Source organism: Cyprinus carpio, chromosome A24 (assembly GCF_018340385.1).
Source record: "Cyprinus carpio isolate SPL01 chromosome A24, ASM1834038v1, whole genome shotgun sequence".
NCBI classification, from domain to species: domain Eukaryota; kingdom Metazoa; phylum Chordata; class Actinopteri; order Cypriniformes; family Cyprinidae; genus Cyprinus; species Cyprinus carpio.
The window spans coordinates 22,884,911-22,911,340 of NC_056595.1; the positions used below are offsets into that span (position 1 = coordinate 22,884,911).

Genomic DNA, 26,430 nt, shown 5'->3' on the forward strand with positions numbered 1-26,430 from the left:
GTGTAATGAGGTTAAAGAAGAGACAATCATGTTAAAGATATAGTTCTCCCAAAAATGAAAATTGGCTGGTAATTTACTCACCCGGCATCCAAGATGTAGCTTAATTTTCTTTTCTTCAGTAAACAGTAAAGAAGATTTTAAGCTGTGCTCCTTGGTGATTCTTAAAGTGCAAGTCAGCGGTTACCGGCACTAGAGAGTCAAAAAAGCATATCAGGCAACACAAAAGTAATACCCATGGCTCCTGATGATATATTGAGGTCTTATGAAGCAACATTATTAGCCTACCTGTAATCCAGAGCCTCAGGCAAACGGTCCAGAGTGATGTCTGATTCACAAACACATAATTATTTTGAACAGGTTCTTTTTAGAGAACCGGATGAACCAGTTCACCAAATCTGACTGAATCATTTGTGGTTTGAGCAGCACAGATCTACAAGTTATTCAAATAAAACTCACTTTTGGACACCTGACAGTCACTCCAAGTCGATATGATCCTATGATGAATGAACTCATTCAGTGCTCCAGTTCCACCAACAGTCACTGCACTGAGGAAACAGTTCCTACTCGGACTGAAGACCGGTATGTGTACTCATTGTTTTTGCAAAAAGGGTATGTTATAAAAAATTTGTTTATTCACTTTATATGCTTTAGACATGAAAAACATCCATATTTCGCATGATTTAATTATGTATACGTTACGTCATTGTGTGATTGCGTCAGCAAATCAGTTGTTTGAACCAGTTCATTGGAATGAACTGTCTGAAAGAATCAGTTCGCAGAAAGAAATAAGAAATCGGATTTCCCCATTTGCCCGAGGCTCTGGATTACAGGTAATAATGTTGTAAATAATGTTCAGTTTCTTGCACGGACCGATCGCTTCGCTTCATAAGATCTCAATATATCGTCAGGAGCCACGGGGATTAATTTTGTCTTGTCTGTATGTGCTTTTTTGACTTTTGAGTGCCGTTAACTGCTGACTTGCATTTTATGAATCACCAAGCACCATGGTTTCAGCTAAAAATCTTCTTTACTGTTCTACTGAAGAAAAACTGTTATCTTGGATGGCCTGAGAGTGAGTAAATGAACAGTACATTTTTGGGTGAACTATCCCTTTAAGATAAAAACCTTATAAATACTTGAGTGGAAATTTGCTCCCGTCGTTTTCATGCTACAGAGTTTTGTGTTCTTTTTCAACTCCAGCAAATTCAGACTGAAATGAATTTACTGAACTGATGTTACAGCACTTTGAGGGCCTATTTCACCTTAAATGCTTGGCTTTTAGCAGACGCTTTGTATCTTAAATGACCTACAGTACACTAATTGCAGCTTCTGTCCCTCTGGAGCAGCCTGGAGTTAAATGTCCTGCTGAAGGGTACAATGGTGACAGAGAGCGATTGTAATCTCTGTTACTCTCCAGGTCCTGGGTCGCCCCTGTAAAACCACAACCTTGTGTTTGCAGCACAGATCCTGAACTTGGCACACATATACTGTATACTCTTCAAACGAAAGGCTTCAAGTAGATTTGCATTTCCTTAAGGAAACAGCAGTGCGTGCAGGGTAGAAAAAGAACAGTGTTAAAGTTTTAGTTTTTAGGCTTTGGTTCTACACAAATGAAATGACAGCATCAGAGTGACCTCAGGCCTGAAACATGCTCTGCACGAGATCATGAATGCAAATGTGTCGGAACACAGTTCATAATCGATGCATTAGCAATGTGTAGGTCAAAGATGTACATCTGCGTACTTGCATTAGGCATGTTTCTGACCATAAACTTGCCGTTGTCATGATGACACAACATGCATCTTGTTTCCTGTTGAAAAGGAAAAGACCACAATTTAGTAACAATAATAATGCAAGAAACAATACAAACCACAATCCTGTAAAAAATAAATAAACAAATAAATAAATACACAAATAAATATTATAAAATATATTGGTAAATGCTCTATTATTTTAGTCCAGTAAGTTTTACTGGAAAACAAGTAAAAATACTTTTTAATACATTTTAAAAAGAAAATCTTTAAAACAAAAACCTCAATATTGCAGTGTAGAGATTGTATTTCTTAAAAAAAAAACAAAAAAAAAATATATTGGTGTTTTAAAGAACACAAGCCAAAACACTGATAATTTTTATCTTACAAATAAAATGTAGCAACTCAAGAATCGTACACAGCCAAAATGGTTCTTGATTATACGACTCTGTTCTAAAACTAAAGAGATCATTTGAAGAACATTTATTTTTAAGCGTTTAGCATCCTTATGAAGCTTACAGATTCTTAACGAGCTCTGAGTCATTAATTAGTCATCAGCTGGTTACTGAAACACACAGGAAGTGTCAGATGAGTTTCCTCTCTGCTGGTGGACAGCCAGAGCGGTGTGTGTGTTTGTGTTGTACGAGCGCTCGGCCAATCTAAGCAGACTCATTCTCTAAGATCAACAGCAAAAACACCTGAGAAAACACAGTAATAGCACCTAAATTCTCCAAACTCCCTGTACGCTCTTGTGTATAAATATTAAGAAACGTCAGTGTAATGTATACAGCCTGACAGAAACCTGCTAGTGTTTATATACATTTGAACCTGGATATGATTAAACTGCTCATTCTGTGTTTGCGTGTGCCAGAATGACCTTCAGCGACTCCAGTCACCGACGTGTCCCCACTGCACCTTCAACATGAAAACTCCTGGAAAACTATTACAAACCTGGCCAAATGATGTCTTAGATCTGTCATGGACTGATTTAAATAGATTAAAAATCATCAAAACAATAAGAAAGACAGTAGCATGAGCTGATCTTAAGTTTGAGAGTATTCAACAATGGTTCCCATTTGTTTTCTACATCTTCATGCAGTGTAGTTCTTTCTAACTGACTCTGAACAGAGCTTTATTTCTTTCTCACATGTGCTTTTTATTATTCTACATCTGTTTTGACCCTAAAAACCATGTCGGAAAGTTACCAAAAATCACTCACTTTGGTTTTAGAGAACATGCACAAACACACAAGCTCAGAGTTGTTCAGAATGTGAATCTTTTCTTTCTTGTGGTTCTTTCCGCAACTTTATATGATTCGCTCACAGTTCTACTGGACTTTGGACTGGTTGGTTATGAAGGACAGAAATCATCTGAAAGCAAAGCTCTCATACACCCATATACAGTATGCACAAAATTGTGAATTTAAATTGAATTCCAGAAGTTGCATTGGATTGACAGGAAAAGGAATTTACTGAATAGCAATACAACGAAATGCAACACAGCTTGAATACAGTGTCACTTTAAATAAAAGCATCTGCAAAATGCATGAATGTAAAAGCAAACTAAATGCAATTTCTATAGGTGGCATTTCAAACTCTGATTTATCCAAAAGTTTATTTCTGAATATCACACAGTTCCGTTGTTTAGGTCTTTTGACATCATTAAACTATGTTCTAACCAGACGCGATGGAATAAGATTCAATTTGTCTGTCAACACCAGATGCGTCACCGCTATTAGATGCGACAAATATCAATCAAAAATCACAGCCAATCAGAAAAGCGTGTGGGCCGCTATTAGATGCGACAAATATCAATCAAAAATCACAGCCAATCAGGAGAGGGTGTTTTTCGGGATTTTTACTGAATCTTGCTGCAATTTGGGTAAGTACATAATCTTATTCATAAATATTAAACCACTTTAACATTATTAAAAATGGTATGTTTGTTTTTAGCTGGTATTGTTTATTTATTTGAATTTTTTAGTTTTGTTGTGTTTTTTATTTATTTTAAGATCTGAGTAAAATAGGGTGTTTTCACGACATGTCATCAATCCAGAAGTTGGCCATATTGGTGGCACTGAATGTAAACAATGCCACTGAACTCGTGTATGGGCTTTTGGTGTTTTGGTGTAGTTAAGTATTTTTGTTTAGTTTTTTGATTTACGTATTTCTTTTGAGATTTTTTGATATTTTATAAATGTCGATAAAAAACTATTATCGGTTTCCATTAATCGATGTTTTGTGAGTTAAACGGCATTTTTTTACAACAAAACTTTTTCCATTGCAGTTTTGCTAAATATTCCTTTTTCCAATTGCCTGAAAAACCACCTCATGCAAGCGTACAAACTTTGCGATATATATTGGAGTTTTTGTGAAATTGAACATTGGGTGTAACTTTGGATGTTCTTTCAGCCATTATGTCGCAGAACAAACCATTGACAAAGGAATTATTGAACAAAGTCGTTATTTTTGTTTTCTTCGCTTACAAAAAGTTTTCCTGTCGCTTCATATAACCCAGATTGCACGTCTGATGGCAGATGGAGTATTCTGACGATGACTTTCATTCAGGTTTTCATCCAAAATATCTTAAATTGTGTTCCGAAGACGAACAGAGCTTTTACGGGTTTGGAACGACATGGGGGTAAGTGATTAATGACAATATTTTCATTTTGGGATGGAGTATCCCTTTAAGATGGAAAAGATACCTTTTATCTTGGTGTTGCATTGGGTCTGATTAGGACACGGTTTTAGACATCATTTAAAGTGATACAGAACTAATTACAGCTGAAAAACACCAGGACAAAGTCATACGTCAACTAATAATTTATTTGTATATTTGATTAATTCAGTGGTCATTGCAGTTACAGAGACAGCAAATAAAACGGGTGATGAGAAGAAGAGAACCTCTCCTTGTACGTTAGAAGGAAGAATATTCCTCATGTGGAAACACAAAGTTCATCAAACTGCACATTATGTACATGTTCATACACACACACACACACTTCACATTTAGACTAATGGAAGTGAATACACACAAATACATACTCATTCATACACAGATATGTAAAACTATACCACGATTGTGTTGAAATGTTCTGGTGGCTAAACTAAACGCTCGGTTTACTTTTCCACTTCTGCCATATTTCCGCTCATTTTCAAGCTGTTTATTTGCTGCATTTCTTCAAAGCTAATTTCGCACATGCTCAGTTGGGATGCCAATGCCAGACTGAATCACCCAAACATGAACTGCGGAACCCCCGATGCCCCAAACGTCTGCACATCAACACAAATACATTCGCCAACAAGCAGTCATAGAAAAGAGCCAACCTTCTGCACGTCTTTCTCTACTTGTTCATTTTACTTAATGACATCAGATGTCATTAAAACCGGTAATCTGCGCTGCTCATGCAGCAGGAAAGCTTCTTATATGTTTATAGTCTACTTCATCCAAAACCACTTCCATGAGATAAAACAAAAATGGAAAATTGCTGTTGAAATGACATTTCCTCAGATTAATAAGGCCTCTCTGCAACCTAGGACCATGGTCAGGATGGCATACTAGTTTTTCTAGTGTTTGTTAAACTGCAGTTTTTCCATCCCTAGGGTTAATCGATTCCCTGCTTGTGTTTTCCTGAATTGTCACTTTGGATAAAAACACCCCATACAACAGCATTCCGTTCAACTTTTTTTTTTTTTTTTTATACAGTATGTGACATAGAAACATTCTCATCATTATGCAAAGGGCGTCCTGTTGTCATCTTGGTTGGGTTTTTGCATTTTAAACCAATCTTGTGCTAGGGAGGTCATAACACAAAAAAATCTGTTTTATTAATTCCGTTTGGCATGTGTTACTGTAAATGGGTAAGGTCAAGTTTGAGAGTGCATTGCATTGTGGGGTTCATGCACAAAGTGTGCAGAGCACTTTGGCTGCATTTCGAATGGAATATTATCACCTTATTAATTTTGAGTGAATAAAAAAGCTATTTATTATGGAGTAAACACATATGATATTTGCTTAATAGTATTCCATTCCGTACACATTGCTATCCAAGTATTTTGAAAAGGACTTTTATTGTGTGAACATCCAACAAAAAAAAAAATAAAATGTATTATACTGATATTAATTGTCCTGTCACGGCCACTCGTGACGGACATTATGAGGTCAGTGTGCCATCATGAGTGTGTGATGAGTTAAATGGATTGAATCTAGGATCGCTTTTCGCTTATTTACATTCTAACACACTTCAGTTACCGTGGTCTCCGGGTTAGTTTTAACACTCTGGCAGGGAAACAGACCTGTTTTTGCATAACATACAGACCCATAAAATAATAAAATCCTTTAATCCAACAATTACATTCATTTATTCATTCATTCCTCCTTCAGAAAATTAAGAATTATTTTAAGGTGGAACCCGCTTTGTTTTTTGTTGTTGCTTTTTTTTATCTTTATTTGCTGCATTTCTTCAAAGCTCCAATGCCAGACTGAATCACCCAAACATGAACTGCGGGAACGATGCCCAAACTTTTGCACACAACACAAATACATTCGCACAAGCAGTCATAGAAAGAGCAACCTTCTGCACGTCTTTCTCTAATTGTTCATTTACTTAATGACATCAGAGTCATTAAAACCGGTAATCTGCGCTGCTCATGCAGCAGGAAAGCTTTTATATGTTTATAGTCTCTCATCCAAACCACTTCCAGGAGTAAAACAAAAATGGAAATTGCTGTTGAAATGACATTTCCTTCATTAATAAGGCCTCTCTGCAACCTAGGCCAGGTTCAGGATGGCATACTAGTTTCTAGTGTTTGTTACGGCAGTTTCATCCCTCGGGTTAATCGATTCTGCTTGTGTTATTCTGATTTGTCACTTTGGATAAAAAACCCACATACACAGCATTCGGTCAACTGTTTTTTTTTTTTTTATACAGTATGTGACAGAAACATTCTCATCATTATGCAAAGGGCGTCCTGTTGTCATCTTGGTTGTTTTGCATTTTTAAACCAATCTTGTGCAGGAGGTCATAACAAAAAATCTGTTTTATTAATTCCGGTGCATTTGTTACTGTAAATGGAAGGTCAAGTTGAGTGCATTGCATTGTGGGGTTCATGCACAAGTGTGCAGAGCACTTGGCAGCATTCGGAATGGAATATTATCACATTATTAATTTTGAGTGAATAAAAAAGTATTTATTATGGATGTAAACAATATGATAGTTTGCTAATAGTATTCCATTCCGTACACATTGCTAGTCCAAGTATTTGAAAAGGACTTTTATTGTGTGAAATCCAAAAAAAAAAGGAAATAAAATGTATATATACTGATGTATTTGTCCTGTCACTGGCACTCAGTGGACGGCACATTCTGAGGTCAGTGTGCATCATGATGTGTGTGAGAGTTAAATGTAGTGAATCTATGATCGCTTATTTACATTTTAACACTACTTCAGTTAACTCTCCTGTTAGTTTAACATTGGCATAAAAAGACTTGTTTTTGCATAAACATACAGACAATAAAATAATAAAAATCCTGTTAATCCTAACAATTTACATTCATTTATTCATTCATCTCTCTCTCAGAAAATTAGAATTATTTGTTAGGTGGAACCAGGCGTTTTTTTTTTTGTTGTTTTTTTTTATCAATAAAAAGGGCCGTTTACTTCTTAATGCAGCAAAGACAGTGTAAAACAAACTTTTTGTACTGAAATACATTTATAAATGATCATAGTGAGCAGGAATTTATCTATAGTTATTCCTTTACTGTGATTTTCCTTCATTTCTCTGTAATATTACCGACACAACACACATTATTGTACTGTACACCATACAATGCAGATATACTGAGGTCCGAAAGTTTAAAAGATTAAAATCTGTCATTTTTATTTAACTATAAAAATAAACAGAGGAGTTTCAAGAGTGAAAACCCCACAAAAAGCCAAGTTGAGATGTAAAATGTAGAAGCGATATTTAAAATTTGGCACTATTTCTAGTATTGATAGACTGATAAATGTGGCCATTATCAGTTTTATCATACTGGAGAACGTGGTCTTGGTTGTTCATGTTAGCTACTGCAGAGAGACACACCAAATATCACTAAAGTCTGAAAATGTTCAATGCAAATTAATGCATTTGAAACAAAAAAACGAAAAAAGCAAGCAGTCTTAAACTATACAAAGACCCCATTGTATATGTCTGTTTGACACTTTCTCACAGTAAGAGATGCAAACAAGAAGACTACACGTCATTATTCTCGTCTTTGTCTTGTCTTTTAAAACGGTCAGACGGCAGATAAAAACCGAGACATTCAGTAGTAGAAGAGAGAGAAACATTAGGACAGAGCATTGGCCCTGAAACATGCTCTATACAAGTATGCAAGCACACTCAATTTCACGTCATTAGATTTAGAAATGCATCAGAATCCAATTCATGAAGCTATTGTCATCACTGCCACAAGGGGCGTTATAATTCTTTAGCATAAACATAATTCTTTAGCATAGTCTTCTTCTACAGTCAGTTTTCTGTTTCAGATCAACTATTGAAATGTTGAAGCAACAGTTTGAGGAGAATCTGGCAGAGGAAACACACACTACACAACCTTTTCCCCGATTTTTTCCCCCAATTTACAGTCTGAAGGAGTTGATAACAGTTGATAATAGAAAATCAGAGACTTTGGCAAGTCCCAATTTTTAGCTTTAGACTATGAATCCATCCTTTCAGAGGAGATTAAACATATTTGATATACATACAGGTTTGGAGGGTGGGAGAATTTTAGTTTCTTGGGTGAACTATCCCTTTAAGAAGGATACCAAAATTTGATCAACCATTACCAGTTTTCTCACCTCATGTCATTCAAAACTCATACACTAGTATTTTTCATGGAAAACAAAAGGAGAATATTTGAAAACTTTGGCTGTCACACACATACACACACAAAAGTAGTCCATACAACTCCTATGGACTATAATCCAAATCTTCTGAAGCCATATGAAGCCTTTAAAAAGTCATTATTCACTAATAATCTTCTCAAAGTTGCTCTTATTTAATTCAGTCTCTAAATAGATTTGACAATGTTTTTTTGTCATCTTGTGGAGCTTAACAGAGTGTTTTTTATGTGGAAAAGAGGGACATTTTTTTCTTGCGTTCCACAGAATAGAATAACATACTATGGGTTTGGAACAACATGAGAGTGAGTAGATGACAAAATATTCATTTTGGTTGAATTGCGGGTGAAATATCTCTTTAATGACAGATATTTGTTCCTGCCACAGTAACTCAAAAAAGCATGTTAAAAATGCACAACGAAACCAATGCCAGTGCCAAGCATTCATGCATTTGCATACTTGCGCCGAGTACGTTTCCGTATGCTAATGGACATTCGCTCTGTTCTGCACTAGATCCTTCAATATTAAATAATCCACATGTACCACACAACCCACAGATATGAGCGTGCTTAATAAGGTCTTCAAAAGTGAAATGATCCAGGCTGAGGATGATGATGATGATGAAGATTTTGAGGTTTTCAGAACTGAAGCGAGCAGCATGTGGTGAACACCAGAGTGAACATCTGATGAAGGCCACAAAGACTAGAAGAAACCAAACCAGATGCGGACAGAATCGTTCCCGTGATTTGTAATTTGAGGACATATTTCATATTTGATTGATTAAATTGTGGCTTGGAGAGGAAATGGAATCAGTCCGTGTGCAGCTCAGTCAAACTGCAGCGTGTGTGTGTGTGTGTGTGTGTGTGTGTGTGAGATTCAGTGGTGTGTGATTAGAAACAGTCTTTTTAACGGTCCCTTTAGAAGGCTGACCAACAGGACGACATCAAATAACGCACTGGAAACGACAATACGCAGAGTTCGCAGTCTCCCGCATACACAGGACAGTGGTCAATAATAAAGAGTTCCCTGCCATCCCATCATGCTTTGCTGCACTTGCCTTTCTTCTCTTTGCGCTGGAACTTGCGCAGTCGTCGAGTCCAAATGTCCCTCCACTGAATGACCAGGCTGTTTTTGTCGGCCAGCAGTCCCGGGTGTTCGGGGCTCGCGGTGCCCTCGCTCATGCCCAGGATGAGGAAGCGTTTGCTCATGTGTATCCGCGGACATTTGCAGGCCAGATCCTTCATATGGACCCACAGCAAGTGATTGCCTCTCTTCAGCGGCTCTCCGCGGCTCTTGTACACAGACACCAGGCTGACGGAAAATTTGGCCCAATCTCCGACGGTCTCCATGTCCAACACACTGACCTGGACAGCTACACACACACACATGAGAACGTTAAATCACATATACGCTCAACGAATAGCTCAATTTTGCAGTAAATCATAACAAATGCTTCTCAAATAAACAGTGACTGAAAGGAAAGGACAGAATGAATGATAAAGGAACTGTACCGTAGTCCTTTTTGCAGTATTTCTTCATGTTTATCTTGAGATTTCCCTTCAGTGGTTTACAGTATGAGTCACAATCTGGAAACACAGTAATTTTTCAATTAGAATTAAAATGCACTGTGAATACACTCTTTATAATAACACACTAAAATGTGTCTAAATCACTTAACTCAAAAAGCCTAAACTCAACAATGTATTTGAATAATGAACTCTATCTATCTAGATCTATCTATGTATATATCTATTTATGTATGTATGTATGTATGTACAGGTGCATCTCAATAAATTAGAATGCCATGGAAAAGTTTATTTATTTCAGTAATTCAACTCAAATTGTGAAACTCATGCATTAAATAAATTCAGTGCACACAGACTAAAGTAGTTTAAGTCTTTGGTTCTTTTAATTGTGATGATTTTGGTCTCTTGTTTCTCATTTTCCTCTTGACAATACCTCATAGATTCTCTCTGGGGTTCAGGTCTGGTGAGTTTGCTGGCCAGTCAAGCACACTAACAACATGGTCATTTAACCAACTTTTGGTGCTTTTGGCAGTGTGGGCAGGTGCTAAATCCTGCTGGAAAATGAAATCAGCATCTTCAAAAAGCTGGTCAGCAGAAGGAAGGATGAAGTGCTCCAAAATTTCTTGGTAAACAGGTGCAGTGACTTTGGTTTCCAAATGAAATACAAAACTTGCTCTCATCTGAAAAGAGGACTTTGGAGCACTGGGCAACAGTCCAGTTCTTCTTCTCCTTAGCCCAGGTAAGATGCCTCAGGAGTGGCTTAACAAGAGGAATACGACAACTGTAGACAAATTCCTTGTCACGTCTGTGTGTGGTGGCTCTTGATGCCTTGATCCCAGCCTCAGTCAATTCCTTGTGAAGTTCACTCAAATTCTTGAATCGATTTTGCTTGACAATCCTCATAAGGCTGCGGTTCTCTCGGTTGGTTGTGCATCTTTTTCTTTCCCCCGCTTTTTCCTTCCACTCAACTTTCTGTTAACATGCTTGGATACAGCACTCCGTGAACAGCCAGCTTCTTTGGCAATGAATGTTTGTGGTTTACCCTCCTTGTGAAGGGTGTCAATGATTGTCTTCTGGACAACTGTCAGATCAGCAGTCTTCCCCATGATTGTGTGGTCAAGTGAACCAAACCGAGAGACCATTTTGAAGGCTCAGGAAACCTTTGCAGGTGTTTTGAGTTGATTAGCTGATTGGCATGTCACCATATTCTAATTTGTTGAGATAGTGAATTGGTGTTGTTGTTTTTTAAATGTGAGCCAAAATCATCACAATTAAAAGAACCAAAGACTTAAACTACTTCAGTCTGTGTGCATTGAATTTATTTAATACACGAGTTTCACAATTTTAATTGAATTACTGAAATAAATGAACTTTTCCACACCATTCTAATTCTAATTTATTGAGATGCATCTGTATCTATCTATCTATCTATCTATCTATCTATCTATCTATCTATCTATCTGTGCTGTTTCAGGCTGGTTTTTGCTGGACCAGCATATCTACACTATTTAGCATATTTAGCAAATGCTGGTCAACTAGCATGCAACTAGCAACTGGTAAAGTTGGTTTACCAAGGACCACTTGCTGGTTAAGCTAGTTGGAAGCCTTTCCTGGTGTTTTCAACAGGGTATTGTGAGTGTTTGCAATAGTTGGCATGACTTTAGTTTGTGTGTGTGTGTGTGTGTGTGTGTGTGTGTGTGTGTGTGTGTGTGTGTGTGTGTGTGTGTGTGTGTGTGTGTGTGTGTGTGTGTGTGTGTGTGTGGCGCTCATGTGGCACACTGTGTTAAGTGATCATTGACCCAGAAGAGCTGTTGAAAACACACACAATTCCTTCACTTCTCTGCTTTCACACACCCACACCTCTGTTTCACTTTCACTCATGACAAGGACAGATTGCAAGTTCTTCGCCCCTCTCCACCAGTTTTACAGAGCGAAGCGCCACACAAAAGTGAGCGTTACTTCCTCTGTCTAAACTCTGTCCTGAATGTGTCTGTGTGTGTTTGTGCACCTACCTGCAGGCTCCTCTGTAGTGCTGATCACAGCCGTCGGCTTTATAACAGGGATTTCTGAAAGACACAGTACCGCATGACGTCAGCGTGCGTTCCTGTAGCTCAAACAGTACATTTGGCACTAAAGGTCATGGGTTTGATTCTCAAGAAATGCATGAACTGATAAATGGTAGACCATGAATGCAATGTAAGTCAATTGGATAAAAGCGTCCACCAAATGAATGCACTTAAAACTAAATGTGCAGGTGTGGAGAAGGTGTTTGATTGACAGACTGTGATTAACACACCTGCTACCTTACTATGTGTGATAGCTAACCATATGCTGTACTTTGAAGACAAAATTGTCCCTAAAAGTTCATCACATCTATCAAAGTGTGCCAACCGGACAGGATGCAATTAGTTTCCAGACAAAGCTGCACAGACAATCAGAAAATATCTGATGTTTAGTACACATGTGGATATTAGACCCATAAGATTTCACTTAAGACCAGGATACACATAGAAGTACATACTTGTTTATAGTGTGAGGACAAAAGAGATAAATCTGACCAAACTTCGCTTTGGGGAGATTCTGAATTAGAAAAATTCTTATAATATATGAAATATATTTTTATAACATTAGTAAAGTTATCCAAACTATGACGTGACAAAAAGTTTGTGAATAACACTGTGACCAAAAAATACAGTAAAATAAAATTGAATTTAAAATTAAGTTAAAATAAATTACATAAAATAAGTAAGTTATAAATAGTTTTAATTTCCATTAATTCACATTTACTTCATGTCTCAATACAATTTGCAATTTTGTCTTCCACGTGAACACAAAAAAAAAAAAAAGTTTTAATTTCGGTTACTTATTATTTACAATCACACTATTAATTTGGTGTTTTATGCTTTTTTGTAAGGCAAAAACTTTTCTGTCAGGGTTGGGTGTCAGTTTGGGTTAGTATTAGTCACTGTTTTTATAAAAAAATATATAAGATTATAATACATCTCCAGGTAGACTGATAAACAACTGTGTGTGTGTGTGTGTGTGTGTCACTCACTAATGCATGGAGCGACGGGCGATCGGCTCTGCTGATACCCTTTAGCACAGCGGTTACACGTGATGCCAGTCACCCCGTCTTTACACGGGCACTGACCCGTCGTCTGGTTACACGTTTTACCTGCAGCTCCCACCGGATGGCAGTCACATGCTGGAGAGAGAGACAGAGAGACAGAGAGAGAGAGATGATCAGCTCTGGCACAGGGGCAGAAGGGAAGTCCAAATGATGGCCTTAGTCCCCGTCTGGACCCGTAAACATTGCCATGACACTCAATCTGTTACACACACTTCCCGTAACCACACACAAACACACACTGCTATATCTCATTTCAGAATATCTCATTTAAAGTCAGATGGCTGAATTACAGGAATTACACTTAGTAACCGAAGTCTTCCACAACAACAAACAAAGAGTCACAGCATGGAAAACAGGTTTCATGTACTGCCTAACATACTCGAACACTCACAATAAAAAAAACGGCCCGTTCAGAAATCATCATGTTATGATGCCAAGACCAAGAGCTGCTTACACTACCAGTGCTTACACTACTATATCTAATTATTCTTTAATATATCCATTTTTAGTTATCCATACTATGGCATGAAAAAAATTATGGGAACAAAATTAAATGAAATGAAGTGACAAATGAAATGAAATAAAATAATTATTAATTATTAAATAAAATTTTAATTAACCAATTATCATTAATACATTTAAATTAAATAAATATAATTTATCTGAATTCACATTTGCTGTGTCTCAGTGCAGTTTGAAATTTGGTCTTGCATGTGAATTCTCCAAGTGAAATTTATTTTGCCATTGTCTATTTCTAAATATTGAGGCTAATATTTGTTAACAGTGTGAATGGAAAGTTCACTGAAGTGATCCAGATTCAAGTTCTGAGAAAAGAAAATATTTTTTTCTTCTTTTTTTTTCATGTTCAATATCATATTTTCATTTATAGACCAGTATTACTTTAGTGTCACTGAGATACTATTATAAATGTTGTTTGAATTAGTTTTTATTTTATATTTCCTGTTTTTATATTAGTTAAAGATTTAGTAATATTGTTTTGTGTTTTTGTCATTTTTGTTAGTTTTTTGCCTGTATTAGTTTTGATAATTTTTTATATTTGATTTTATATTATATTTGATTTACCAGTAACTCTGGATTTTGGGCAAAAAAGTGAACAGTTTTATAATTTTAATGATGGTTTTGTGTGTATTAGTGTTGTCCTTTCTAATGTTTAAGCATGTGTATACATGTGTATGTGCACTGATGCGAAAATATGTGTTTCCTCTCTGTGTTGAGACTCTTAAAGAGCACACACACACACACACACACACACAGAGATAAGGTCTGAACAGCTGTGGCAGCTGCAGGTGAAGCTGGACGGTCCAGAGATCGAGCTGTGACTTCATCTGTGTGTGTGTGTGTGTGTGCAGGTGGAATTTAAAGAATTCTCAGGTGGTGTATCACAGTAACGCTGATAAGAGTCTCAGCACTCAACATGGGCATTATCAAATTAACACTGACAGCACAACAAAAGAGCACCTGATTGACACGCATACACACATTCATTCAGTCTAAGTACAAATGTCATTCCAAAAAGGCTCAGGAAGCCACAAACACTCACATGCAAGATCAGCACTGGTTCTCGTTACCAGCACACTCAACCTAATGCTCTTGAGGTCATTTCAAACCAGCAGAGAGCAGCAGAAACAACTAGACTTTTACAATTTATGGAAGCAAACGTCAGACACTTGTGATGCTTAAGGTGGTCTGCTTGGTTCCCAATTTTTCTGGATTCCGTTTGTTTTCCATTTGAATTTTTCTGGATTCTGTTTTAATTTTAGAAATTCAATTTTAGTGTTAGAATTTTACAGCAATTTAATAAAAGTTTAATAAATTGACATTTTTAGGGCCCTAATAAATTGTTTTTTTTTTTTTTCTGGATTACGGCTTAATGTTAGTGTTACAATTTTACAGCAATTTATTAAAAGTTTAACAAAAATGTATTTTTAGGGCCCTAAGAAATCTATTCTTATTATTTTTCCCAAATTATATATTTTCTGTAATTTTCTAGATTACATTTTAATGATTTCATTAATTTTTAATAATCAAAAAGCATATCTAATCAATTTAACTCATAAGATTTTAATAATTTTATAATTTATGACTATTTTTACAACAGCCCTGTGAAATGTTTCATTTTTATTATTTTTTTGAAATAAAAGTTTGTTTAAATCTGAATGAATGATTTTATACTAATTTATTATGAAAAACTGTGATAGTCAAATAAAGGCATAAAACATTAACAGTTTAATCAATCTCCAATATACATTTTATGCAAGTGCTGCAAAAAAGCTGTACTGTTAAAATGCAATAACAATTTTATTATTATTTCATATTTCTGTCATAATTTTTCTAGTTAAAACAAACTTATTTTGACGAGTAGTTGTGAAGAGTTTTCAGTCTGTGTGTATATGACACGCAGAACTACAGACTTCATATTTAAATATCAGTCTTTTGAGCTTGAGCTAATATTCACGACACAAGGCCATATTTCCATTTACGTTTATAGTCCTACTTTTGACTTATTCCTCCAGCATTTGCCAAAATCCAAGACATTCTGTGTTATACTGTAAATTCCATTTTTATGACTGGATTCCATTATTCTATCTGGGTTTTCCATGTCACTGAAACCCATAGGACTCTACACCACTAATAATAATGATATTTCATACACACACACACACACACTTCATCACTGTTAATTATTGCACATATAAACCTTATCACTGATCCAGGTGAATAAATTTCAACTTGGCACAGAAATTGCACATATTTCCAGCAGCCTCAAAAGCAGAATTATTGATAGTTTCGTAGGAAACAAGATATTTCATGCTGCATGCAATTTAACTTACAGAAACCCCTCTACTTATGGACTGACTTTTCCTTCCAGAAATTCTCAACTTACAAGACATCTTTTATCCAAACACTTCAATTTTTCTCAAACTCTGATGTGTGTTTGCTTTGGCCGGTGTGACGGCAGCAGATATACGAGCTTCATGTAAAGGGCTGCTCCCAATGCACACCGGCCCTGGTGTGGTTTTATGAACTGTGTTCTATTTTTAGATTTAAATTTATATATATATTTATGTATATATATATATATATATATATATATATATATATATATATATTATATATATATATATTACATATGTATATGTGTGTGTGTGTGTGTGTGTGTGTGTGTGTGTGTGTGTGTGCCCTACTGATTTTGGGTGGAAGTTTTCAAGCTGGAAAACAGTGCATTAAACATTTTACACACATAAATACATTTTTTCACCCATAAATAAACAGTATGTTTTTAAACCCTAAAAATGAGTCATAGTGAGAAAATAAAAACAAGTGACTCTTATGTACACAGTAAGCTGTAAAACCATGTTTAAACACATCCTGCATGCAGTTTTCAAGGTCAAAAATTAAATAAATAGTGTTAAAAATCTAGACCAGGATTTCTCAAACTCTTTTGTCAGCCGAACCTCTTTGACTTAATATATTTACTTGAAGATGCACAAGATAATATTTCAAATAATTTAACAACACATTTGCATGTTCACGGTTAATGGTCAAATGGCTTGCAAGTAAATCTGATTGTGTTTTATGTTGATTGTTTTTATTTTACAATTATTTATTATATTATAAGTATAATATATATTATAATTTTTTTATTTAAATATAATTTTTTTATGATTTAATTATTAGCTTTTAATAAACACATGAACTCATTACATGAACAAAACTATTATTTTTTAGTTTATAATTATAAGTATAAATAATTATTTATTTACATTTTACATTTTTGTGATTTAATTAATTATTAGCTTTTAATAAACACATGAGCCCACTACATGAACAACACTGCCCAAAAATAATACATAAATGTATGAAAATCGTGTATACCATCATGTATAAAGGCTTGTGTAAGTACTTTAAACAGCTTTAAGTGATTTTTTGGAACACAACACATAACATGTTGCTATTACTTGACAGATGTCCTCAGAAATCACATTTGAATTTCAAAGTTTTTCAAATTGTTTGTATACTTGTCTCTGTGACAGCTCTTGGTTCTGTAAACAGCATAAAGTGATCTGACAGTGGCCCATTACACATTAACCAATAAAACATTGTCCTGTTTATTTGAGTAGTCCAAAACTGTTTGGGATGGCGGAAGGGAAAATCTGTTTGGAAACGGTCATTCATTTAGTAATTTTGCATGTTGCCACTAGGGGCGCTGAATGACACACAGCTGCTGTAAATGAGGGCGACTTCTTGCAAACACTATGATAATGCAATTCAACAAACAATTTTGATTCACTGGAGTTTAGAGGTGAAGGAATAAAAGCAAAAATCACTTTTTAAAGGTATAGACATAACTATTTTTTGGAAGCCCGTTTCGGCTACTGAATAAAAATAAAAAAAGGTAATTGCGACTCTTTATCTTACGATTATGATTTTTTCTAGCAATTGTGAGTTTGCAGCTCACAATTCAGATTTTTTTTTCTGAATTGAGTGATATAAACTCTCAATTAAACTCTCAACTTTTTTTTTTCCGAATTATGAGGTTAAATCTTGCAATTCTGACTTTTTTCTTGCAAATGCGAGTTTATATCTCACTATGGCAACTATTTCTCAGAATTGCGACTTTATATCTAGCCATTCTGACCTTTTCTCAGAATAACGAGTTGAAATCTTTTTTCTCACAATCGTTTATATCTCGCAATTCTGACTTTATTTCTCAGAATTGTGACTTTTTTTTTTTATTGCGAGTTTATAATAACGCAATAATGAGGAAAAAAGTCAGAATTGCTAGGAAAAAAAATTAAGAATTGTGAGAAAAAAGTCAGAATTGCGAGATAAAAAGTCGCAATTACCTTTTTTATTTTTTATTCAGTGGTGAAAACAGGCTTCCATAAATATCTGATGTTGACTGTAGATCTAACAGTAAAAGATAACGAGTGTCATACCTTTGCAAGCTCGGCGGTGTGTGATGGGTTTGCCCATGTCTCTGTAGAATCCCTCTTTGCAGTAATGGCAGTGGCGTCCGGCGGTATTGTGTCTGCAGTTCATACACACTCCTCCACTCTTACGGCCCGAGAGCTTATACAACTCCATGTTAAAGCGACAGCGCCGCGCGTGCAGGTTACAATTGCATGCTATAAAGAAAGACAGGGTGAATATGTTATCAATTGAAGTTACATCTCATGCATATGTGCATATTATGTTTTTTCTCAAAAAGATGATGGTTTGAGACATACCATATCAGTAAAAAGATTTTACAGTCTAACACTACAGGAGAAGCTTTAGATCTCCACAAGGAATGTTTTATATATTTTAAGTAAGTCATCTGTGTTCTGGTGCTTTAAAGAAACTAGAAAGCAAAACACTGATCTGAGGAACCTGCAATGAAACAAACCTTATTAGGACCTGTTTACACTAGTGCGTTTTCGTTTTACAATGGAGTGTTAGAATAAAAACGATCCTCGTCTACACTGGCGTTTCCGCTGCATTTCAGAAACGATCTCTGTTTACACTACACAACCTAAAACACACGTCACGTGACCATTCATGCAGGTACAGCCATAGATATGAATAGGTAGATTCCCTATTATTTAGATCACGGACACGTGTACGTGCTTGGAGCGATCGAATGAGGAATCTACCTATACATCTATAGTTACAACAATGCGCATGATGTTATTGTTTACACGGTCATCAAGGATACGCAGAGCAAATGTGGGCAGCCACGCTATCGTTTTCAAAAGTCTCCGTTTTGGTCCGTTTACACTGAAACGCAACCCCAGAGTTTTCATACTAAAACGGGGTCTACAGCGTTTTCAAAAGTCTTCATTTTCGATGGTCGAAAAAAAAAGAGTGGTTTGTGTGATAGGTGTGAGTGTAGGTAGAGTTATTTGTTTTTTTTAAAGCGCTAGTGTTGTAGGGGGGTTATTATTCAAAGAAACATACAGCAACTCAAGAACTCTATACAGTCCAAAAAAGGTTCTTTATATATACTGAACATTTATTTTTTTAAGTCAACATGAAACAAAGTTTGCAACCCATTTTACTTCTTTGATGTGATGTATTTCTAAGAGTTTTCAGAGTGTTGAACTAAATAGTTGTTTTAATAGTTGCTTCTTTGAATTAAAAAAAAGTATTTTGATTTCATGTTGACTTCACAGATATAGCATTCACAGATCCAGACAAAATGTACACAATAATTTAATTATTTATTTTTTATATGTGTATATTGTATTTTATTTATATACACATACAATTAATATTTATATTATATAAATATAATATATGTATATTATATATATATTATATATATTATGGCTGTCAAATGATTGGGTAATCACATCCAATAATAAAGTTTTGTGTATGTGTGTGTGTGTGTGTATGTGTGTGTGGTTTATGTGTGTGTATCCGAACGATAATATAAAATGTGTGAGTATTTGTGTGTGATGTGTGTGTGTGTCTACATATATACATTTATGCGTAAACAAAACTTTTATTTTGGATGTACATTTTATATTTGACATATATTTATATATAATACAATAAATACATATGTACATGTATGTAATTTTGAGACAATATTTTATACAATATTTGCATATATGATTTATTATAGAATTAAATAAAGAAATATATCAGGTAAACTGGAACAGTTTTTGCAATAGAGAGTAATAAAATTCCCAAATATCTTGAATTAACACTCTTTATCCTGAATTTTATATATATCCATTATATAATATTATATTCAAATATCTGCTCTAAAAAGTAAAAGGGTTTATCTTTGAAATGCCTACCTGTTTCATTTCAGTGTTTAACTTTGTCTCTGTGTGTGTGTGTGTGTGTGTGTGTGTGTGTGTGTGTGTGTGTGTGTGTGTGTGTGTGTGTGTGTGTGTGTGTGTGTTATTACAGGGCCAATTTGTATGGAATTCTGTGGTTAATGAAACCTGCTCGGGCCATTCCCTCACACACACCATCTGCTGCTCTGTTTGTGTGTGTGTGTGTGTGACGGGGCTCACGGAAAGGGGATGTAATTTCGGGGGGTTTCAGGGCTAAAGTCAACAGGGTGAGATTACAGCAAATTCAGCTCGATAAACGTCTGCAGGCGATGTGTGTGATTGTGAGTGTTGTAAGGGTGTGTGCATTTCTCCAAATGAAATTCCAAACGTGTGACAAAAAAAGCACACACATTCGCACCCAAATAAAGCACTACACAGTCACGCATACGCACAAGACAGAGATTGAATTATTAAAGCATACGGTCTAAATGTGCACACCTTCTAGGGCGTATCCAGATGGAGTCTGAATTGAGCGGGAAGGCTTTGGAAACGAGCGCAGGTTTGGTGTTATCTCTCAGCGCTGAGTTTGTGCCTTGAGCGTGGTACTTAATCTAAAGCTGTTCCAAGGGTCTTTCTCAGTGGCACCCTTCCTCTATTACAAGAGCTTTCCAAACACAGCTGAAAGCACTCAAACCTATTAACCTGAGGTTAGAGCAAACCCAGAGCTCCAAATTCATTTATGTAGAGCAGAAACTTTAGTTTGATGGAGCGTGCACTACAGGTATGCACAGAACTACACCCAGAAACACATTTCTGTAAACGCCATACATCTTACAGTTAATGTAGTGAAAATTAGAACACAGACATGTATAACTCTACATATGTTTTGGATTATGATGTCTAAATTAATATGATTAATTAACTGTACAAACTAATTGTAATTATACTAATATCGCTGTACGGTCAAACAATATAAAAAATACTAACTGCTGTTACCATTTGCTGGTCCCCATTGACTTCCATAATATGGAAAAAATACTATGGAAGTCAATGGGGACCATCAACTGTTTGGTTACCCACATTCTTCAAAGTATCTTCTTTTGTGTTTAGCAGATCAAATACATTAATACTGGTTTGGAACAACTTGAGGGTGAGTAAATGATGACAGAATTTCATTTTTTGGTGAATTGAGTGAGTTTCTTCAAATCTCTAACCTAAAGTAAAGTGATAGTGATGCTTGTCTCAGTGAACGCCGCTAATAAAAAACACCAAAACCGTAGAATAACACCTTGCACAGAACATCACCTGTACGTTTTAACACGCATATGTTTTATCAGCTAGGAATAACAGCTCATTTAAAATTCCATCTCTGGTTTTATGTGAGCATAAATATCAGAACATTTGGCTCACAGGTGTTTTTAATTGATCAGGTGTTTCCTGTTGTGTAGATTGTTCACACATGAAAGAGTCGTGAAGTCTCACGTCTCTGTTCAGACCTTTTGTTTTCTGCCTGCGAGAGAAAAGTGAGTGATTTTGGATTCCAAAAGAATTAGGAAAATGGGGAAAAGTCATAACACAAGAGTTGGGTGTAGTCAAAACAGCAATTTGGCAGTGAAGCTGCTTTGAAACTGTAGCTGGTCGAGCTTCAAGCTACTCATAATTTAAAGTACAAACAAGCTACTTGAAAAGAAACAGCTACTTTCTCTGAATGGCCAATAACTTTATTTTCTGCAAACACAACAGTATTTATTTGGCACAAAAACAATGAGAATCTCTATTAGGGTGAGAGCATTAAACAAATCATTTTACATTAAATACAACTAATATGGTGTGCTTTCTAGTATGGTGTGTCATCTTTTGTTTAATGCTCAGTAGAGATCATCATATACATAAACATATATAATATTTAGCTAAAAAAAAAAAGATAAAAAGTTGTGTAAAATGTCTTCGACGCAGGGCCTCAAATGAATCAGTTAATCTGATTCATTTTAGTGAATCAGTTCATTCGGATGATCATCGGAACAAAAGTGTTCATGTAATTCAAGAAGTGATTTACATAAAATGTCTGAATGAACCAATTTACTAAAATCTTCCTGTCACTATAGGAGGGAAAAAAGGACAAATAATAATGAATAAATAAAACAAATGTCAGTGAAATGAGTAACAATCTCCAGAACACTGTACGAATCCTGCCAGGTTCGTTGGCAGGCCCTTCAAAAACACAACAGGATGGTGATTCAAAACAACCAAAAAAACAGGAAAATGTTTGATTAGTCAAGTCAATCTTGGCCCTTGGCGGACATGTTTTTAATCTTTTAAACTTCTATTCAACTGAGCAGGCATTTCACTCGCTGAAGAGTGACTCACTTCGAAACTCCCAGAAACAGCAACAGCTGGAAGTTTCTTCTCTGAAGGTTTGGCACAGGACTATAGCGCAAGACCAGCGACGTTGATGAGTTACAGACACGCCGCCGCTATTTCATGCTGGAGATCTCTGACTAAATGCTACATTTTATATGCTTTATATTTGTTTTGAAATGTCACGATACTTACGCTCACATAAAATGGAGTAATAGGGTGCTGAGAGTGCTTTTATTTATTAATTTACTTAATTGGTTACATGTGTTTAGACGAGCCAAACATAAAAGGTGGCATTTAGTATTTTTGGTTTACAGGCATCTTTCAGACTGTTTAGATACTGCTGGATTGAACAGGAAATAATAGAAATCCAGTCCAAATTTCTAGATGGCTTTGGTTTTACAAGAGCACAAACAATTTTTTTAGCAAGTTCTTCGACAAATGCATCCTCTTTGAATCGTAGCACGCAAAGAAACAAAATGACAAGCTAGTTCCAAGACACATAATCGTTGGCAGACTAACAAATAAACAGGAAGACAATCATATCTCTACAGGGTTTCTCTACAGCGTCACAGCTTTATATCATTAACGCTCTGTGTGGCGTTTTTTTTTTATCCTCGGAAGCAGCATGTGTGTGTTTAATGAGGATATGGTTAGTACTAATTTTTTCAGTGTCCTGTGCAGGTGGCTGTGACTGGCATACATATACACACATACACTTTATTATATTACCCTAGCAACCACATAGCAACTCACTAACAACCACTTAGAACTCTGTAACTGCATACCTAGCAACAGGGTGTTGCTGGGGTGTTCAGATACTCATAACACTCCAGCAACTGCACAGCAACACATTAACACTCATCCAGATCACCCCAGCAACTGCATAGCAACACATTAACACTCATCCAGAACACCCTAGCAACTGCATAGCAACACATTAACACTCACCCAGAACACCTCAGCAACTGCATAGCAACACATTAACGCTCATCCAGAACACCCCAGCAACTGCATAGCAACACATTAACGCTCATCCAGAACACCCCAGCAACTGCATAGCAACACATTAACACTCACCAAGAACGCCCCAGGAACACCCCAGCAACTGCATAGCAACACATTAACACTCATCCAGAGCACCCCAGCAACTGCATAGCAACACATTAACACTCATCCAGAGCACCCCAGCAACTGCATAGCAATACATTAACACTCACCCAGAACACCAGAGAAACTTTATAGCTAAACATTAACACTCAAGAAGAACACCCCAGCAACATTAACACATTAAACACCCCTCACCCAGAACACCCCAGAGCACCCCAGCAACTGCACACATTAACACTCATCCAGAACACACATTAACACTCACCAGAAAACCCAGCAATACTTAACACCCCAGAACACCCCAGCAACTGCATAGCAATACATTAACACTCACCAAGAACACCCCAGCAACTGCATAGCAACACATTAACACTCACCCAAAACACCCCAGCAACTGCAACAACCACTTAGGACACCTTAGAAACTGCATAGCAACGCACTAATGACACAGATCAGCCCAGCAACCACATAGTCACAACAGCCACCCAAAACACTTAGGCAACTGCATAGCAACACATTAACACTGACCTAAACTAGCATAGAACACCCCAGTAACATTGACATTGACTTGCATAGTAGCATAGAACACCCCAGTAACTGCATAGCAACACATTAACACTGACTTAAATTAGCATGGAAAGCAACAGATTATGAATAGCAAAAAATTAACAATTGACTGTAAATCACCAGACATTAACACTCACCCAGAACACCCCAGCAACTGCATAGCAACACATTAACACTCACCCAGAACACCCCAGCAACTGCATAGCAACACATTAACACTCACCAAGAACACCCCAGCAACTGCACAGCAACACATTAACACTCACCCAGAACACCCCAGCAACTGCATAGCAACACATTAACACTCACCAAGAACGCCCCAGTGACTGCAAAAAAACCCCAGCAACTGTATAGCAACACACTCACTTATAACACGTCAGCAACTGCAACAAGCACTTAGGACACCTTAGAAACTGCATAGCAACGCACTAATGACACAGATCAGCCCAGCAACCACATAGTCACAACAGCCACCCAAAACACCCCAGCAACTGCATAGCAACACATTAATACTGATCTAAAACATCCCAGCAACTGCATAGCAACTCACTACACTCACTTAGAACATGTCAGCAACTGCAACAACCACTTAGGACAACGTAGAAACTGCATAACAACGCACTAATTTCTACACCAACGACTGCACCTCCAAAGACCCCTCTGTCAAGCTCCTGAAGTTTGCAGACGACACTACACTCATCGGTCTCATCCAGGATGGTGACGAGTCTGCTTACAGACAGGAGGTTGAGCAGCTGGCTGTCTGGTGCAGTCTTAACAACCTGGAGCTTAACACCCTCAAAACAGTCGAGATGATTGTGGACTTCAGGAGAAACCCCCCTGCACTCCCCCCACTCACCATCATGAACAGCACTGTGACTGCAGTGGAGTCATTCAGGTTCCTGGGAACCACAATCTCTCAGGACCTGAAGTGGGACAATCACATTGACTCCACTGAGTCATTGAGTCTGTACTGTGCACTTCAATAACTGTCTGGTTTGGTTCAGCTACAAAATCAGACATCAGAAGACTACAGAGAATGGTTCAGACTGCTCAAAGGATTATTGGTGCTCCCCTGCCCACCCTTCAAGAACTATATACATCCAGAGTGAGGAAAATGGCTCAGAAAATCACTCTGGATCCCTCACATCCAAGTTACCCCTTTCTGAACTTTTGCCATCTGGCCGGCGCTTCAGAGCCGCAAATACCAGGACAGTCAGGCACAAGAACAGTTTCTTCCCCCAGGCAATCTACCTCATGAACAGTTAAATGTTCCCCGCTTATGCAATAAATATGTACAATATCCTTATATTTATTTGTTACCCCTCCATCCTAGTACATCCCTGCATCTTACTCAATCCTATTCCATTATCATCTATAGCACAACTGTTCATACAATTAATTTATTTTCCGATTTATTTTGCAATATTTGTCTTTTTTTTTTGTCTGTGTGTTGTTGTTGTCTCTGTGTACTGGAGGCTTATGTCACTAAAACAAATTCCTTGTATGCACAAGCATACTTGGCAATAAAGCTCTTTCTGTTTCTTATTCTAATGACACAGATCAGCCCAGCAACCACATAGCAACACACTTTCAACTAAAACATCTTAGAAACTGCATAGCAGTTAGACATTTAGGAAACCCTAGCAACCACATAGCAGCACACTAACAGCCACTCAGAAGAGCTAGGCAACTGCATAGCAACACATAAACACACATCCGGAACACCTTAGCAACCACAAAGAAACACTCAAACACCCATCCATGCAAGAAACTCTAACAACCACTTAGAAACTGCTTAGCAAAGCACTAATGGCACAGATCAGCCCAGCAACCACATAGCAACACACTAACAGCCACCCAGAACACCCCAGCAACTGCATAGCAACAGTATTAGTTTTAGAGGCAATCATCAAACACATTTCTACAGTCAAACTGTTTGATTTAAGTGTCAGAGCCTCCGTTTGTGGTCGACCGCTCATTAGTCTGCTATAACTCTGCTAATCTCTTTGTCCTTGTTCTCTCAGCTGAATGGGGGGATGATTTTAACGAGATCACACTCAACCACTGCCAGGTCGGGCACAAAATCGGCGGGAGTCCTTGGCGTGTGTCGAGGCGAGAAAACGAGGGAGTGGAGCGTGTAGTGGGGGTCAGTCAGAGACGGGGCCACCGAACCACAACAGATGGCACGAGGAGAGACCGAGCCAGAGGTGAGAGGAGACAAACACAGAGAGCTGCCAATCAAATTCTGCATTTCATTAAGAGAAAGAAAAATAAACTATCTGCAAACTCTCACACTCTGTGCTCAAAGAAGCACACG

The 26,430-nt window shown here is 36.9% G+C and overlaps 1 protein-coding gene across 1 annotated transcript in view; it reads right to left on the bottom strand.

Moving 5' to 3' along the window:
* Positions 1–6,227: 6,227 nt before the first annotated feature.
* Positions 6,228–26,430, bottom strand: part of LOC109049700 (netrin-3-like) — a 33,516-nt gene continuing 13,313 nt past the window's right edge. The window contains 5 exon segments of the mRNA XM_042714800.1: positions 6,228–10,003; positions 10,143–10,217; positions 12,170–12,223; positions 13,213–13,362; positions 18,249–18,437. Coding sequence (XP_042570734.1) covers positions 9,669–10,003; positions 10,143–10,217; positions 12,170–12,223; positions 13,213–13,362; positions 18,249–18,437 — 803 coding nt within the window. The 3' untranslated portion in view covers positions 6,228–9,668.